The sequence below is a fragment of the Leucoraja erinacea genome, chromosome 13 (assembly GCF_028641065.1).
Source record: "Leucoraja erinacea ecotype New England chromosome 13, Leri_hhj_1, whole genome shotgun sequence".
In the NCBI taxonomy this organism is placed as follows: Eukaryota; Metazoa; Chordata; class Chondrichthyes; order Rajiformes; family Rajidae; genus Leucoraja; species Leucoraja erinaceus.
Genome location: NC_073389.1, coordinates 4,913,980 through 4,933,121, shown reverse-complemented (window position 1 = coordinate 4,933,121; position 19,142 = coordinate 4,913,980). Strand labels below are relative to the sequence as shown.

Below are 19,142 nucleotides of genomic sequence, written 5' to 3'. Positions count from 1 at the left end.
TGGCATTTCCATATCACTAGTTCAGACATCTGGAACTCAGTCCAAACTATTTCATCACTACACTATTGTGTTTCTGCCACGTTTTATTTGTGTACGTTCACCTCTGAGCCTTGTCCTCTTCTGCAAGTCAACCGTGAGTTCACAGAAACATTAAAAAAATTATATATTGTCAGAAATGCAAAGATAGAGTTTCCTTAAAAGGCTGAACCAAAAAAAAGCAGCATTTAGCCGAGTGCAGTAACAATACATATTGGTTAAAATGAAGTTAGTAGCATCAAAGGGAAAAACATTCTAACTGTTGGAGTAAAACTCAAAGATAGAAACATAGAAATTAGGTGCAGGAGTAGGCCATTCGGCCCTTCGAGCCTGCACCGCCATTCAATATGATCATGGCTGATCATCCAACTCAGTATCCCGTACCTGCCTTCTCGCCATACCCCCTGATCCCCTTAGCCACAAGGGCCACATCTAACTCCCTCTTAAATATAGCCAATGAACTGGCCTCAACTACCCTCTGTGGCAGAGAGTTCCAGAGATTCACCACTCTCTGTGTGAAAAAAGTTCTTCTCATCTCGGTTTTAAAGGATTTCCCCCTTATCCTTAAGCTGTGACCCCTTGTCCTGGACTTCCCTAACATCGGGAACAATCTTCCTGCATCTAGCCTGTCCAACCCCTTAAGAATTTTGTAAGTTTCTATAAGATCCCCTCTCAATCTTCTAAATTCTAGAGAGTATAAACCAAGTCTATCCAGTCTTTCTTCATAAGACAGTCCTGACATCCCAGGAATCAGTCTGGTGAACCGTCTCTGCACTCCCTCTATGGCAATAATGTCCTTCCTCAGATTTGGAGACCAAAACTGTACGCAATACTCCAGGTGTGGTCTCACCAAGACCCTGTACAACTGCAGTAGAACCTCCCTGCTCCTATACTCAAATCCTTTTGCAATGAAAGCTAACATACCATTCGCTTTCTTTACTGCCTGCTGCACCTGCATGCCTACCTTCAATGACTGGTGTACCACGACACCCAGGTCTCGCTGCATCTCCCCCTTTCCCAATCGGCCACCATTTAGATTTCCCGTTTTTGCCACCAAAATGGATAACCTCACATTTATCCACATTATACTGCATCTGCCAAACATTTTCCCACTCACCCAGCCTATCCAAGTCACCTTGCAGTCTCCTAGCATCCTCCTCACAGCTAACACTGCCCCCCAGCTTAGTGTCATCCGCAAACTTGGAGATATTGCCTTCAATTCCCTCATCCAGATCATTAATATATATTGTATGGTTGTGATTGTACTATTATCCCAGCCCAGAACATCAAAGCAGGAGTCTCTCAGGGCATTGTCCAAGGGCCAACCATCTTCAGTTGTGACCAAAGAGGGGACATTCACTGATGATTACATAAGATCCAATGCTGTTCAAAACTCTTTAGCACTTGAAGCAGTCTATAAGTACGTGCAGCAGAATCTAGACAAGATTTGTGCACAAACTGCAAGATGCAAGAAACATTCCCAACAAAAAAGAGCCAATGACATTCTTGACAAGATAGTAATTCTTGACTTTGAATGGTATCACCATTGCCAAGTGCACCAGCATCAACAGCCTGGGATCATCACCAGAAACTCAATTAACCAGCCACACAAAGACTGTGGCCACAAGAGCAGATCAGAAACTGGATATCCTGTGGTGAGCGAGTTACATCCTGATATTGGTCCTTTTTTCCACTATTTACAAGTGATATGTCAGAGCTGTGATGGAATATTCACCACTTACTTTAATAAGCACTGTGTGAACAACATCGTGCTAGAAAAAGCAACGTACTTGATTAATACACCGTCACTTCCTTACATATACAGTCCTCACTTACCTGTGCACAATATGTACCATCTAGAAAATGCACTGCTGTTATTTGTCTACAGTTAATGGGCAGGTGAGAGAAAATGGGTTACAGCACAAGAAACAGAGAAATGGGATTGTTTTCAGAGCTGGTATACACTCAATGGGTTGAATAATCTCAGTTGTAGGAGAATATGTGCACATCAGTAAATAATTTGTGATTGGGAGAGTTATATCAATTTAAATATATTAAAAAAGACACCAGCAATGTGTGGTACATAATATATTAAGCATTCTACATAAATAGACATGGTATAATTTTCACAATCGACAATGATTCTGGATATTGTATTCTTGTATAAATATAATTTTAAATGGTTGGGTTTACTTTATTATCTCGTTGATGAATATGTAATCTTTTGAAGTATTAATAGTGACTCCTACGTAACTATGTAACACCATCAGTTTTTGGCAAGGCAGAGACATGCTGTTGGATCCATGTAGCGAACTTTGACACTCTTGTGTAGACTCCAGGAAAATGTGGTCTTCCACATCCATGACCCCAGCTCACAATGCCAGTTAGAAACCATCTGCCACCAACTTTCTCTTGACAAGACAATGGTCCTCCAGAATCACCCTGCAACATTAATAACAATTTAAAACATAATTACAAATTAAGATATTAACAACTATTGATGGAAGTCTGAGTGATCGAAGACATAATTAATAGTGTGCATACCAGTCTGTGATCTCTGGCAGGGAACAGGGATCATCATGAACTGCCTATCACCATGCTGATGGATGATTTTTCCGGCTCCATTAACTTTTTGGAAATGTCACGCAATGCATATAAAGCTGTACTTTTGTGCATTAATTACTTAATAAACTCACACTCCAATACTTCCTCAGGCAGAATGTTGGAGCCTTCACTCAAAAAAACTTCTACTGACCAGACTCGTACTCACCATAGTTCTCAGCAATTTTATTCTGCCAACCCCTCTCAATCTGCTATGAGACACCTCAGTTGGAATCACTCAGGCTGAAGTACACAGTGGTGTTTCATTATTAAAACTGACCAAGTTTCATATCATAATGGCCAAATCAACCCTGGCAATTCACATTTGGAGTTGGAATTAAAACCTCATAGGGCTTGAAAACAGGTCCTTCGGCCAAGCTCATCCATGACAGTCAAGATCCGAATAGCTTTTAAATGTTGTTATTGTAACTGCCTCAACTACCTCTTCTGACGGTTCATTCCCTATATCCACCACCCTGAGTGGAAAAGTTACTCCTCTGGTTCCAGTTAAATCTTTCCCCTCACCTTACACATGCCCTCTAGTTCTTGATGCCCCTACCATAGTAAAAAGACTGTGATTTAACCGTATCAATCCAACTCCATGCAAAGGAGACTAGTTTAACCTGGCGTCATGGTGGACATAGACACTGTGGGGTAAAGGGCCTGTCCTTGCGCTGTACTGTTCTATGCCATTTGTTGATTATACTATAGACTGGGAAAGGTTTAGAGGGCTATGGACCAAAACGTGAGCAAATAGTGGGCAAACTAACTTAGATGGGGCATCGTGGTTGGCATGGATGAGTTGGGTTGAAGGGCCTGTTTCATAAGATGCAAAGTGCTGGAGTAACTCGGCAGGTCAGGCAGCATCTCAGGAGAACATGGATACGCAACGTTTCGCTTTTTCAGACTGATTGTAGGGGAGTGTGGGAGGTAAAAGAAAGTTGGGAGAGATGAGAAAGTTGGAATAGGTGAGCATGGATGAGTGGGGGGGGGGGGGGGGGATTTGATAGGTAGAAAGTTGGAACAAAACAGAGGTGAAAATCAAGGTGAGAGACAAAAGGGTTGAAGGCCTGTCTCCATGCTGCATGTCTCCATGACTACGATTCGACAATGAGAGTTTGAGCAGATGAGAGGCATTAGGTAAATATTCGTTCTTTGTGGCATGATTAAAATGGTGGGAAACTCTCAATACACAGCGTGAAAACAGGCCCGTGGCCCAACTTGTCCCTGCCAATCAATAATGGTCCCACCTGCCTGTGTTTGGCTCATATCCCTCTAAATCGTTCATATCCATGTACCTGTCCAAATGTCTCTTTAATGTGATAATAGTACCTGTCTCAACTACTTCCTTTGACAGCTTGTTCCATATACCCAGTCCCCACTACGGTGTGAAAAGTCACTCCTTAGATTCTCTTTCCCCTCCACCACCTTAAGGAGATACCCTTAAAAATACAAGGAAACCCTGAGTGACATTTTTGTATAGGGCAATATTGCAGGTGTTACAGCCAGAAGTGTTGGCACGTCATCATCCTTTACACCTCACCACACACATACACATCCTGCGGTCGTGGGAGAGCGCGGGCGGTGGCGTTCGTAGGAGAGCGCGGGCGGTGGCGGTCGGTGGGAGAGCGCGAGCGGTGGCGCTCGTGGGAGAGCGCGGGCGGTGGCGCTCGTAGGAGAGCGCGGGCGGTGGCGGTCGGTGGGAGAGCGCGAGCGGTGGCGCTCGTGGGAGAGCGCGGGCGGTGGCGCTCGTGGGAGAGCGCGGGCGGTGGCGCGGGCTGAGCCGTCCTGGGACGTCACCAACCGCCGTCCGCCGGCACGTGTGGGGGTCACCAACCGCCGCCGGCCGAGAGGCAAAATGGCGGCCGCGATGTGCAGCTCCCGCTCTCTCGGCTGGATGGAGCCGAGTGCTGCAGCCCCGGGGGGGGGGAGAGGAGGGCGAAACGCCGCACTCTCCTCACTCCCACATCATCGCGCCATCCCCATCAGCAGCAGCAAGAGATACGCCTCTGGCCCCTGAAACTAAAACCCAGCCACGAAACTCTGCAGATTGCCACTAGAATAGGTCACTTTCCCCTCACAAATCTCTTCGCAATTTATGAGGCAACTTAAATATGATGTACATTTTAATGTATAAATCCACGATCTCCATGATTTGAAACTGAGAAACTGCAACACCTGAACTTTGTGATCAATATAACCCGCATGATCGATTGGTAAGATGCCTCTATAACATACTATAGAAGTTCATTAATTAGAAGGAACATGATCAGTAATGCATTATGTCATGAGATATTAAGAATTTCCTGGAAAATATAATTTTCCATAGAATATGTACGCAATAAAAATAAAGTTTCTCATGAAGGCACAGGGAAATGTGAGCAAAACAAAGTGCTGGAGGAACTCAGCAAGTCATAGAGTTTACAGATCAGGCAGCATCTGTGGAGGAACCTTTCTTCGGACCAAAGATCATAAAGCGGAGAATCGTTTGTCATTTGTCCATTCCCTCCACAGATGCTGCCCGACCCGTAGAGTTCCTGCAGCACCGTGTTTTGCACAACGTTACTAATCATTCTTTTCCTTGTCGATTTAAGGAACATGTATAAAATATTCATTACATTGAGTACAGTAAAGTTTGTAAAGCTAATTTTAACTTTAAGGTGTTTGCTTTTAAACTTACACGACAAGCATCTCTTTTCCCAGATAGCAATCCTGCACACATCATACGTGGAGTGATGAGTCCATAGGCGGAACGACAGAGCGACTGGTTTATGATCTCAACCTCTGCTTGTTGAAGAACAGTAGGATCACTGTTACCTTCAGTAAGAAAAACAATACAAAATAATGTGCAGTAGATTTTTCATTTAGTATTTTTATCACTGACTCCATGATTAAACCCCTGACTAAATACTTGGAAAAGATTAGTTGTGAACATTCATAGCACTTGCAGTAGACTTAGAATCACATCATTTGCCTGTCCAAGCTGATAATTTATATTTTCAATAGGATCTGCAATTATAGCATATTTCTGCTGAACTCAAAATTTTGATCTCAATCTATTATTTATGTGAAGCATTATCAAGATTGTTTATTTAACATCATAGATGCATCATTAAAGCAGCAGAGAGTAATGCATACATTTCTATCTGTTAATATCGCAAACATTTCTAAACATGTTATTTTCTGACATCTTCATATCCCAGAATAAATGTAGTTCATGACAGTTTCTTAAAACATGTATGATCCATCTAACTTAAGAATGAAGATAGACACAAAATGCTAGAGTAACTCAGCGGGACAGGCAGCCTCTCTGGAGAGAATGGGTGATGTTTCGGGTCGAGACTCATTTGAAGAAGGGTCTCAACCCGAAACGTCACCCTTTCCTTATTTCTTGAAATGCTGCTTGCCCCTCTGAGTAACTCCAGCATTTTGTGTCTACCTTCGGTGTAAACCACCATCTGTATTTCCTTCCTACACGTAACTTAAGAATGAATCTTTTAACTATTAAAAATTATTGCATGTTGTTTTTATATGATCTTGTCCTTAATCCTTTATTAATAATATCATATAAAATTTCGTACCTCTTTCTTGTTTTTGACCCCAGCCAGTTACCCAGCATCTCTCTCCATTTGGTACCATTTGAGCCAGTGAAGGAACACAGATTGGTTGGATTGTTGCTGTTGGTCTGTCTGGCCAAGGCGTTTTCAGTTTCAGCAGTGAAATGTCATAGTCAAAGTTCCGGCCATTGTAGTATTCATGGACAAGAATCCTTTTGAGCTCACTTTTAAACTTTGCATTTCCTTGAGTATGCATTCCTAAATGAGCTATCCATGGTCTGGGATCAGACATTCTTTCAAATCAAAATAATAATATTATTTCAGCAGTAGTGTTTCATTTCTTTGTGACATGCAAAGCAATAAAAAGTATTACAATATACTGTACACCAATTATTACACATCGATATTCTGGGGACAATGAATAAATGCAGTGATCTTTTGTAGATAAAAAGGTGCCAGTATGCATCTATCAATATTACTAAAAAACTGTGTGTGTGTGTGTGTGTGTGTGTGTGTGTGTGTGTGTGTGTGTGTGTGTGTGTGTGTGTGTGTGTGTGTGTGTGTGTGTGTGTGTGTGTGTGTGTGTGTGTGTGTGTGTGTGTGTGTGTGTGTGTGTGTGTGTGTGTGTGTGTGTGTGTGTGTGTGTGTGTGTGTGTGTGTGTGTGTGTGTGTGTGTGTGTGTGTGTGTGTGTGTGTGTGTGTGTGTGCGCAATCTAGTTAACTCCTATTTTCTTGCAAGCACTAGGCCGCATCCTTCCCATTTTCAACATTCTGCTCACTTTTTTTCCGTGGAGGCGATAAACATCTTCCCGTCTTTTTCCCACCTATATTTCTGAACTTTTTAATCGTCTAACGTTTTAAAAGAAGCTCGAAAACTCACCCATTTCGGAAAAAAAAACGGGTGACGTCACAATGCACTCGCAAGGCAGGACGGGACACTCCAGGAGGGAGAGGCACTCCAGCGCTCGCGGTGGCGCCCATCGCCCGGTGGGGAAGGTGGTGCTGGAGCTGGAGTAAGGGCCAAGCTCAGGGCTTTGGATGGGGCCAAAAAAGCCGCCGCTGGAACCAAGGACGAGCCTGGGACCGTGGTCAGGGATTAGCCCGGAGATGAAGTCGTAGCCTGCACTATAGCCCAGGCTGTGGCCAAGCTAATGGTTGGAGTCTACACCCAGGGACCGGCCGAGTATGAGAGCCAGGCCACGTTCCACACCCTAGCGCTGATCTACGACCTGGGTAGGTCCTGGTGCAGGGAATGGGAGTGAGGGGAGGAGGAGGAGGGAGAGGAGGAGGGAGAAGGGAGGGGTGGAGGAGGGAGATGCCCACTCCCTATCTACCCTCATGCCACCCTCTACCCCTTCCTCTCCCCTACCCCCTCCCTCTACCACCCTCCCTCTCTCTCTCCCCTCCCCCCTACCCCCCTCCCCTCTACCCCCTACCTCTTGCCCCACTCCCTCTCCCTCTGCCCCCCCTCCCCCTCCCTCTCTGTCTCTACCCCTCTATCCTCTACTACCCCATCAAAGACCCCTCTATAGATTATGAAAGAAAACTGGCCCATCTGTTTTTATAGATATGTGAAAAGAAAGAGATTAGTTAAAACCCCTGCAGTCCTCTACCCTTCCTCTCCCCTCCCTCACTAGCCGGGAAGTGGTGTTGGGTAAATTGAATGGATTAAAGGCCGATAAATCCCCTACATCCCTCTTTCCCCCCCTCCCTCTCCCTCTGCCCCCCCTACAGACCAGTTAGTCCGCTCTAGTCAGTTATTAAAGATGGGATAGCAGCCCTTCAGCTCTGTACCCCCCTAGGGGAGAACCCTCTCTAACCCCCCTCCCTCTCTAACCCCCATCCCTCTCTAACCCCCCTCCTTCTTTAGGGATTGAAGGGGGAGGGTGAAGAGGAGGAGGGAGTGCTGGAGGATGAGGAGAAATGAGACGCGTCTGCCCAGTTGGGCGCTTTGCGTGAGTGGTGCAATATTGCGTTGGGGAACGGGCGAGTGGTGGAATCTTGCGTCGGGGTAGCAGACCCAACGGGTCTACACTTGGTCTAGTATAAATTAAAAATGAAGTTACATTTATCAACATTTTTATTCCATCAATATAACCCTCTTCTGTTTTGATTTGGTGACAAATCAATTCCCAATGTAATAAACTAACAACTAAAATGTATAAAATCAACATTTAAAAAATTAAAATTCAAAAAGTTTAAAAATCATTTTTTTGCCCCACTGGTACATACCATCACAAAAACACTGGATAAATATATATAATTACATTTGAATTACTCACAATTTTAATATAGAGCTGTTAAAAGTGCAAGGTATCAGTTAATTTCTGGGCCAGTGAGTATGATTAAAGGAGGAAACTACTTGAATTTGTGCAGGATCATTTATGTCTGAATATATCCAGAGGCATCTTAGCTAAAATACCATTGGATTATAGGCATTCTTATATGTGCAATGATGCGGCGTACCTTTACTGGCACAAAAGTTAAAATGTTACAGAATTTTCACCTTTACCCTATTTCCATATTTAAAGATGGCATTTTCTTTGATAACTCATTTTCTGGTGTAATACTAAATGTTCATTTCTATAGTGACGTTTAATTTATAACATTATTGAAGGTGCAACAAGATGGGCTGATGGTACAGTGTGGGAACTTGACAGCTATGCGTTCATCTCAGAGATCCATGAACTAAGCTGTGAGAATCATCTTACCGGCTGGAATAAAGTGTAATTGATTCAGCCAAAGGATGAAACAAGTAATAGAGAGGTAACACCTTTCACCAAAGAGCAGTTACACATTCGGTGTACCTTAAAATTAATTTGGATAGTTACCAGTTCCTATTAGCTACTGATTAATTGTCTAGGAGTGCTATTAATTGCATTGCTATCTCATAAATTGATCCTGTCAATTATTAGGAATATAGAATCACATGTGGAATTTGCAGCTGAGGCTCTAATAGATGATGAATAAATGAATAAATTCCACATGAACGTAGAATTGTCTGTCCGTGATCATTAAATGGGCCAGGGACTCACAGAGAAACATGCATTTTCTTTGCAGGGAAGGTGGCTGTGATAGTAAGAGCCGTGTCCTTTAATTAATTTACAGTGCATTTAAAGGCCATGCCCTTTCATTTATTGACAGTGCAGTCATCACCAAAATACAAGAATAAGTTCTCTATGCAGACTTGTCCTTCATTGCCCTCAATGTTTCAAATGGGTTAACATTAATAGTGAGATCTGGCAGTAGAGGGAGAAGTCTACATTAATCAGGCTTGTGTTCTTTCATGCGGAAACAGATGTATGGAATGTTTAATTAATGGTTGCTACATAACCTTTACATTTAGATGAAGATAATTGCAAGGAACATAAGAAAGAACATTGGGATTATGTCCCAATTCATTATTAATGAATGTGATATGGTAATATATTTTAAAAAATATTGTTACCACTAGTATCAATGTCTATCCTCATGAAAGATCAGTTGTATCTTGTAACAAATATTTTGAACTATTGGCCATCTGGAGCAGGCGATAGTATTGCTAAAATATTCCTCAACATCTTATTATTACATGAAATACTCTCAGTGGGATCTCATGGTAATGCTCTGTGTCAAATCCCAAGTCACAAATTATTTCCTTGCCTGAATTTGTATGTGGGAAAAGCTATTTGTGTATATAAAAACTGTGAGAAGTATTTCCTGATATGACATGTCACGTCCGTGTCCTCTTAGTTAGAACTTATCCTAGCATTCTGGTGATAATGGCACTGTAAATAACTTGGTCCTATTAGAAGAGAAATCTGGTCAACTTCTGATGTAAATTACAACATTTCTGTGACAATAGCTTTGACTCCTCATTTGCATATTTCCAGCTGGTACATATTAACCGACACGATTTTCTTAAAATTCAGAATATAATTTAGAATGTGCTTATGTAATGATGTTTTTCACATTTTCCTACATTCCAATCATCTACACCAGATCCATTGCATTTTTGGACCAAAAATACTTGAAATTTAATCTAATAGTTTCATTGCGTACTTTTCCCCTTGAAAGCAGTGTCCTGCAGATAAAAGCCACTCCTTTGTTATTACTGATGCACCACAGTAAGGTGATCCAGAAAAGTGAAGGCTGACTTGCCAAGGCCACTCTCCGTCTTTCGCATTGGATCCTCCTACAATTCGGCTTCCGTGCCGTATTTTATTGCCGCAATCTGCAAAATAGAAGTGAAAATAAACAGTAAAATCAAGCAAAAACTGTGGCCAGCAATCTCTGTGATCTGATGTAGATGTAATCATATTAACAAAATAATTTCTTCTCTGCCTACTCATTCAGGAGTAAATTCAAAAATATTTAAACTTACAATTAAAAAGCATGCCAATATTTTACATATGAATATGCAGAATTTCTAAATTTTGAGAATAACTATCCAAGGTCCGTAAATGTTCTCCTTTATCTATGTACAGCGGATGCTGTGATGGAAATCAAAAATAAAACTGAAGATACTTGAAATACTCAGCTGCTCAGGCAGCATCTGGAGGGAGAGACGGTGCCTGGCCTGCTAAGTATTTCCAACATCTTCTGTTTTCTTTATGACCCCCAGCTGCTTATCAGTTTCCAATTAAAAAAAACATTCATCATAGTTTAAGAGAGATTTAAGAATTCCAATTTGAAATAGTAAGTACATTTTCAATTTTTCTAGAGTTAAGCAAATAATAATTTTCAATAGGGAGGCCCCCTTTTATTAGAAATGGTACTCACCACAACTCATTTCATCACTTCCATCCAAGCAGTCTATTGTTCCATCACATTTAGCATTTTTCTTCTGAATACACACATTATTCTTACATTTATAGGTGATGTTTGTACAGGGCACAGCTAAAAGTGATGATTGACATTGATTCATATTTATTTTAAAATGTAATGACGATTTTAAAATAAATCTCAAGTTATTTAAATACTTACAGTCTGTGCAATTTAGTTCATCAGTACCATTCTCACAGTCTTTGACTCCATCACAGCTGAAGTAGTGGTGATGTGGAGAACTTGTGTTGCACACCTTTGGCGGTAGAGCTGAATTAAAATCAGGCACAAATAAAATTAATAGCGCATTATATACTTATTCAGGAGACTATAATTTAAATATTTAGTGTTTTTATTTTATTTTTTTATTACCTTTAATTAAGCTTTATGTGAAAACTGAAACGCACGGAAAAAGATTAATTACCAAAGCCATTTGAAATATTAATGTTAAAAAAAAGGACAGGTTGCAATTTAAGTAACTGCTAATGTAAAGGGAAATGTTCTTAAGGAGCAGAGGAATCTAGGAGTACAAGTACATAGTACAGTGGCATTACAGATAGATAAGGTAATGAAGAAGGCTTTTGGCACACTTGTCTTTATCAGTCAGAAAACAGAGTATAGAAGTTGGGAATGTAATAAAAATGAATTGCAGATGCTGGTTCATACCAAAGATAGACACAAAATGTAGGAATAACTCATCAGGTCAGGCAGTATCTCTGGAAAAATTGGATAGGTGACGTTTTAGGTCGGGTTTGAAGAAGGGTCCTGACCCAAAATGTTACGTATTCATTTTCTCCAGAGATGTTGCCCGACCCACTGAGTTATTCCAGGATTTTGTGTCTATCTTTGGGAAGTTATATTATGGTTGTAATGGTTATTGGTGAAGCTGCACTTGGAATATTGTGTTCAGTTTTGATCACCCAGCCAGTGGAAAGATGTTATTAAGTGAGGAAAAATGCAGGGAAGATTTACGATGATGTTGCCAGGTTTTGGGAGCCTGAGCTATAGGGAGAGGTTGAGCAGACTAGGACTTTATTCCGTGGAGCAGAGATGGCCGAGAGGGTGATCTTATAGAGAGGTATAAAATCTTCAGGCGAGTAGATAGGGTGAATGCACAGTCTTTTTCCCCAGGTAGGGGAATGAACTGCCAGAGGAAATAGTTGATGCAGGTACAACATTTGGATAGCTACATGGATAAGAATATTTTAGATAGATATGGGCTAAATGTCAGCAAATGGGTCTGTTTCATTACATTTCTGTCTCATTACAGCTTTAAGTAAACATGATGCAAGTTGTAATTTCCTTAAAACATCACAACCATGTTTAATATTCTTCAGAACAAACATTTCTAGGTCAATGCACACAGTAACATAATAACTTGTTTAAGAAGGAACTGCAGATGCTGGAAAATCGAAGGAAGACAAAAATGCTGAAGAAACTCAGCGGGTGAGGCAGCATCTATGGAGCGAAGGAAATAGGCAGCGTTTCGGGTCGAAACCCTTCTTCAGACCTGATGCCTATTCACTCTTACTGCCATTAATGAAATTGAAACAAAGGAAGGCAATATCTAGCTCAATTGTCAGAACCTATATGGCTATTTAAAAAGTGCCAACTTAAAAAAACAGGAAACCACTCTCATATTATCAAGTTATTACTGAAAGAAAGCCTTTCTATTGTGGGCCTCGTTATCTTCAAAAATGTTTGCTAAATTTTCCACACAGGAGGGAGCATTATGTTTTAAGAGGTCACTTCATATGCTTGACATTTAAGACATCTTCTACTGAAGACAGATTTTGCACAAACAATGGGGGAAGTGTTTGCTTCTGGGACAATGTTACTATTGCTGCTGTGCCTTAACATTTCTTTTCACTGTACTAATACTTCCGAGTGGGCTGTAGAATGTAGTTGTTTCATTTGGTCCCATTCCAAGGCTGTCACTCCTGCTTCAGCATGAATGGTCTACGGCACAGTGACCTCTTTCACTCAGGCAAGCCCCAAACTTAAAATAAAATACTGCCACAGACCGCAAAGCTCAAACTTCAGAACTTGGATTCAAGCAGAGGTGACCCTTAGGCAACGTTTCGGGCCAAAATGCATATTTCCTTCGCTCCATAGATGCTGCTGCACCCGCTGAGTTTCTCCAGCTTTTTTGTGACCCTTATGCATATTGGTTAATCTTGTGGGTACAGTGACAATAACCTAAACTAAATCTGAGCACTTAAAAAAAAGTCAAATTCAGAAATATCAGTGTTATTTATATAGCAGAATTCAAAATAACCACTGGAACCAACTTGACAAGCAAATGCAAGACCAATAAAAACAATTGCATATATTGAAAATCTAAAATAAAAACAAAATGTGTAGAAGTCAGCACATCAGGCAGTGCCTGTGGGGAAAAAAAGTTTACATCTCAGTTATGCTTCAACTGCAGGAGACTAAACATTTGCCCCACTCCCACCTCTTTTTTTCCAAGGATGCAGACCGAAAACATTGTCTGTCCATTTCCTCCACGGCTTGCTGGCTTTATATTATACAGTAATTCTTCTTCAGTATTAAAACATAACTAATCTCCATTAAAATACTTTAATTGTATGGCTATTTAACAAAAAGAAATGTAAGAAAGTGACCAAAGTAAATTTATTTGGACAAATAAAAAAAAGAACAGTCTGATTTTGCATGGGAATGGTTCAGATCGATTTGTCATCGTTTACATCATCCTCATCGCCAAGATGTAATTGCCTTAAGTTTTGGTGGAGAAGGCAATCTAATGGTGTATACCATTACTTAAACTTACACCTGGACATCCAAGTTTCAAATATGTTGTGCTTCTCAAGTCCCTGCATGTACTAGCTGATAATCTCACATTGAGGGAAATCAGATATCTGGGACCTCTCATTGAACAGCAAAAACAACTGTGTCTATCCTTAACCAACCTAGACTGAGTAATTATAACATTAGAAGCAGAATAAATCAGTGGATGAATCAAATGTGAAATCAGATACGGAATATAGAAGAGAAAAAAAAAACAGTTGATAAGATTTTAAAAAAGGGACCAAAAAGAAAATAGTTGGATTTTAATAGCTTGGGAAAGATTGTATTTCTGTAATATTTAATGTCAGAGTATCAGGAATAATTAGCACTTATTAGATTGTTAAAAATATACTTTCATTTTTGTGTGTTCAATTTAGGTTACAACTGCTGTACACAAACACCAATTTCAGGGCACTTAGTGAAGTCACAAACAGTAGAATGCCATTGATAGTAAAGCTGTACAAATTAGCCAGCAACATTTAGATCTAATTTAAGCATGCATCTCTCCTTGCCCAAAGTGCAATCAGCATAAAAATAACAAAGGTCACGTAGCTTACTGATAATGTCTGGCCTGATATATACATTTAATTTTATTGTGCCAAAATAGCACATTAGAACTTTAAAAAGTTTAATTTTCCTCATGGAGATCATTGTGTGATAGTATTATACATCAGAAGTCTTCCCACCAGAGGCCTCACGTGTAATTTGCAATCTGCAGCGTTATTGAGTCTTTAGCTCAAATATATCAACACAAAGTTCATGCACCTTTAAGGCAAAAAGGTATTTGGAGGTACCTACAACAAAATACTTCATCACTTTCATCAAAGCAGTCATCTGATCCATCACAACGTTGAGACTGTCGGATGCACAGACCAGTGGAGCAGACATAATATCCATTAGGACAAGCTTTAGAAAAAAAATGAGAATTGAGCTCATTTATTCTGCACAATGTTAACATTGTCCTGGAGGAAATAAACGAAAGAAACAAAGTCATTAAAAGAACTACTCTACCATACGTATAAAGTAACTTTGCCATCAAAGTCAGATTTGATATACATATCCAACCAAGCAAAATTACTCGTCAGAAAATGCATGTAATTCTTTGTGGTATGTGAACCAGAAACAAATGGTCATAACATTCATGTTATGAACTATGCTGAAGACATGTCCTGGCTGTCTTTTATAGTAGTAAAACAACATTCTGTTGCAATTATTTATTTGTATTTAAAACTCATATTCTGCATTTGTGTATAAACAAAAAAATTGTTAAAAAGCAGGGCAAATTGTGAGCATTTCTCTGGAGTAGGTATAATAGTGTCATTCAGTCTCCAAAGCACAAGTAAACTATCAATTACAGAGATGCCAGTCTATTGCTTTCAATATGGAGATTTTAAAGGGGAGATTTTAACTCCACCCCTTTGTATGCAGGCATGAAACATGTAGAGGAAGTTTGCAATAAATATTGTTATATTTATTACTTTGATTCCTGCCTACTACGATATTAATCATAGCAGAAACAAGTGAACACCTTGTAAATATATGTAAAATAGTCTTTTAAACCAATTTGTGCTCCGGTAATATGTATAAGCGGCAGTTCCACCTGCCACCCAACCCGCTGAATACAAAATAAAAGATGGCAGTGTTAGCTACTATGCAAAGGCACTGCAGAATAAAGTGGCAAATGTGAAAATAAAACATGCAATAATTGCTTTGATTTCTTTGCCCAGGTATGTGCCAATCCATTATACCTTTCAAAATACTGTTTACTAATGTTGCTGCTGCAAGAAACTATGCCAGTGATGTCTAAAGGGCCTGTCCCACGTGTGCGATTGGGGCGACAGGCCGGAAGCGACGGAGGCGCGCGTCATAATGCATCTCCATGCGTCAGCACAGCTTGTGACATCATTTGCGCATATAAAGGGGGTTGCTGGCTGCTATTCCATGATCATCAAGAAATATAGATTGCATTGCTACAACAGCAACAGAGACTTCTGTTAGCAGCAGCCCTCATGCTCACAGATCATCTAGGCAGGAGTACAACAAGGAAGGCTGTCAAGAAACCCAGGAAGAGGTCTGTGTGGACGAGGTCTTTGTTCCGGATGAGACTCACTTTGGGCCAGTATGAGACCATGAGACAGATCTGCAGCGGGAAGATGAGGCTGCGTTAGAAACTTCACCAAGATCCCCCCTGACCTGTTTCAGGAGCTAAAGACACAAGTCGGTCCTCTTCTGCAGAAAACGGACACCTTCATGAGGAAGGCACTGGAACCAGGCCTGCGCCTGACCATCACCCTCTGCTACCTTGCATCAGGAGACTCCTACAAGAGCCTCTCCTACAACTTTTGTGTGACTCACAACACAATCAGGAAGGTTGTCCGAGAGACCTGTGACGCCATCAACAATGCATGTGAAGAAGAAATGATTGACTGCCCTAGTACACTTGATGAGTGGAGGAGAGTGGCTTTCAAACCAGATGGAACTTCCTGCACACATGTGGGGCAGTTGACGGGAAGCATGTGGCCATCCGATGTCCACCCAGGGGTGGTTCTATGTACTTTAACTACAAGAAGTTCCATTCCATCGTGCTGTGAGCTACAACTTCCTGTTTGTGGATGTGGGCACACCTGGCAGTGGCGCAGATGCAGGAATCTTGGGCAAGCAATGGAAGAAGGGAGAGCAGGCCTTCATGATCCAGTACCTCTGCCGGGAGAAGACAACCCTGACATCCCCTACGCACTGGTTGGTGATGATGCCTTCGCACACAGGCCATGATGATAAAGCCATACCCTCACAGGCGGATGTCAAGGGAGCGAAGGATCTTTAATTCCAGGCTGTCCAGGGCTAGGAGGGACGTGGAAAATGATTTTGGTATCCTTGCTAGCAGATTCAGATTCCTGCTGACTACAATGGAGCAGGAGCCCAAGAATGTGCAGACCATTGTCTACGCGGCATGTGTCCTCCACAACCTGATCTGCACCAGAGGTGCAGCAGCAGCCATGGTGGAGGGTGACACGATGGACAAACAGACAGGAAACATCACACCAGGTTCATGGAGAGCTGCAAGACAGGCTGCACCAATGGTAGCACTAGGCACATTGCAAGGAGACACCTGCAACAAGAGAGCCAAGGAGCAGAGAGACCATCTCTGCGCTTACTACACCTCCAAGCTGGGCAGTGTACCCTGGCAGAACCACATGTACTGAAGATCAGCAGGAAAACATCCCACCCCACAAACGGAGGACCACCACTACAGGAACTGATCTAATAAAAGGAGGATCTACGTATGTTAATGGAGGATTTTTGTATGTGAAACTAGTAATAATGTGATGATAATACCTCACGCATTGGATTTTCATAGAAATGCCATAAATTTAAAAGCAGTTAAATGCCTTTGTCTGCTTTATATGACGTTTCATGAGACATTTTGCATTTCAATGCAGTTCAATGTCTGTGTGTGTTTTATTTATCTAATAAATCAAGGTTTTTATATGTGAGATGCATTCCATGATTAGACGTGGTTTCCATATGTGAGATCAATGCCATGATTAACAAACTGCTTTTCCCACTACACGAAAAGGTTACACTGAAGTTTAATAATCAAGTTGTAGGTGAACTTATTTGAGATAAATACAAAGACCCATGACTTTATCAGAATTAAATTGTTTATTTAGAGCAAGCAAACAAATAACGTATTGAAAAACAACAAGAAATAAAATTTTAATGTGCGCTGTGGATCGTTACAGCTGGGAAGAAATTCGACTCCGTGGCAAGAAACGCGATGAGTGTGGTGAGGATTTTCAAATCGCGCGTTTTATTGTTGACGCGAAAAAGGCGGGCCAACTGATTTTGGGCGGCGCACGGTGTTGCACGGTGACGTCATCACACAAAGCCACGCGCTACACGTATGACGTCAAGACGCCTGCGTGCGACCACAATACGCCATGCAATCGTTATTGACAGTTATTTGATTTTCCACCAAAGCCTCAAAGGCTGATGTGACAAGCATATGTCACATCCAAGGGCCCAGCATGTGTGTTTGCATATAAATGCTGCAAATAATCGAACAACATCAAAAGTGGCATAAGCAGACACAACGTGTACACTGATGTTTTGATGCTTTCTGGACACCCCTAGAAATTATTAAATGTACTTAAGAAACTGCAGGTCCAGCACACAGATGATATCCAAGTACACTACAAAGCTTCCGAGAATTTAATACATTTCAACAAGGTCACTTCTTGTGTTTAAAAAAAAAACTTGAGTATAAAGGGGTCTATTCTACTCAAACTCTTCTCACGGAACAGTCTGCTCAACCCAGGAATCAAATCTTGTGAACCTATGTTGGATCCGCATAGCAGATGTATTCTTAGATATGAAAACAAACCACCCTATAAGGTGGTCTACACAAAGCAAGGCTTCCTTACAACTATGCTCTAAATCTATTACTGTTAGCATATAATTTGCCTTGCTAAACAAAAACTGAAGATACTGGAAATCTAAATCAAAAACAGAAAATACTAGAAACTCTCGGCACAGCTGGTAGCATCTGACAAACTTTCTGTTACTCGTGCATAAAAGCCTAAACTTCGCTGCATCCCAATATTTAATAATTTCTCTTGAGGAAAGTTCTACGTTTTTGCTCTCTCTGATAAAGACACTGAGAGAAACTGCCAGCAATTTCACATTTACCACGTTGTAGCCTATCTTTCATCCTTTTGTTCACACTTGACCATATGCTTGATCATGGAGAGATGGCTCACTTTAGCTTGGGGAAGTTAGAGGGGGAAAGAAGCCAGTAGGTGCTCGTTGGTGAAAGATGTTTGTAGAGATCACTCCTCTTATTGCCCCAACATTGCTGAGAAAGCATTAATTTGCAAGTTCCAAAAGTTTTGTCTCACTTTAGCTCCTGGGTTACCCGAGTGATGCGAATCCATATCCACAAGTTTTAAATACCAATTCTAAAATCTGAGGTTATTCACTTAATAAATATAAGGGACTGTGAGTACTGACCTGCCTATCCATCCCAATATTCATGTTCAGGGTGGCATTACAATAGGTTTAACACATTTAGAACTAACTCCACACCACCACATCTTCCTTGATACCACCCGCAACTCTTATTGGGGAAATGGGTGGAGAAATTGTTGTAAAGACACTGAGAGAGGTATTTTTATTAATTTAGAAAGGTACTGGAAGCCAGCAACATGCATAGGGAAACAGTTACAATTTCAAGTCAATAGCCTTTCATTAGAAGTTGACCAATGGCTTAGATGTGACATCTTGATCAGTATGGACAAGTTGGGCTGAAGGGCCTTCGGACTCTGTTTTTAGGCG

General features: G+C 41.1%; 1 protein-coding gene and 1 long non-coding RNA gene across 3 annotated transcripts in view; one reads left to right on the top strand and one right to left on the bottom strand.

Annotated features, from left to right (window-relative positions):
* Positions 1–185: 185 nt before the first annotated feature.
* Positions 186–19,142, bottom strand: part of tmprss7 (transmembrane serine protease 7) — a 50,865-nt gene continuing 31,908 nt past the window's right edge. Inside the window, exons 12-18 of the mRNA XM_055644344.1 lie at positions 14,607–14,714; positions 11,160–11,267; positions 10,956–11,072; positions 10,236–10,407; positions 6,219–6,487; positions 5,318–5,454; positions 186–2,478 (exon numbers count right to left, since the gene is read on the bottom strand). Of these exons, the coding sequence (XP_055500319.1) occupies positions 2,290–2,478; positions 5,318–5,454; positions 6,219–6,487; positions 10,236–10,407; positions 10,956–11,072; positions 11,160–11,267; positions 14,607–14,714 (1,100 nt within the window). The 3' untranslated portion in view covers positions 186–2,289. The remainder of the gene's footprint in view (positions 2,479–5,317; positions 5,455–6,218; positions 6,488–10,235; positions 10,408–10,955; positions 11,073–11,159; positions 11,268–14,606; positions 14,715–19,142) is intronic.
* Positions 4,246–17,736, top strand: LOC129702566 (uncharacterized). 2 transcript variants are annotated; one of them, XR_008724401.1, is made up of 3 exons: positions 4,246–4,853; positions 5,341–5,459; positions 15,536–17,736. It is a non-coding gene; the product is annotated as an uncharacterized LOC129702566 (long non-coding RNA). The 2 variants fall into 2 exon arrangements; XR_008724402.1 differs by lacking the exon at positions 15,536–17,736 and adding an exon at positions 6,242–6,381 and having other exon boundaries at positions 4,253–4,853.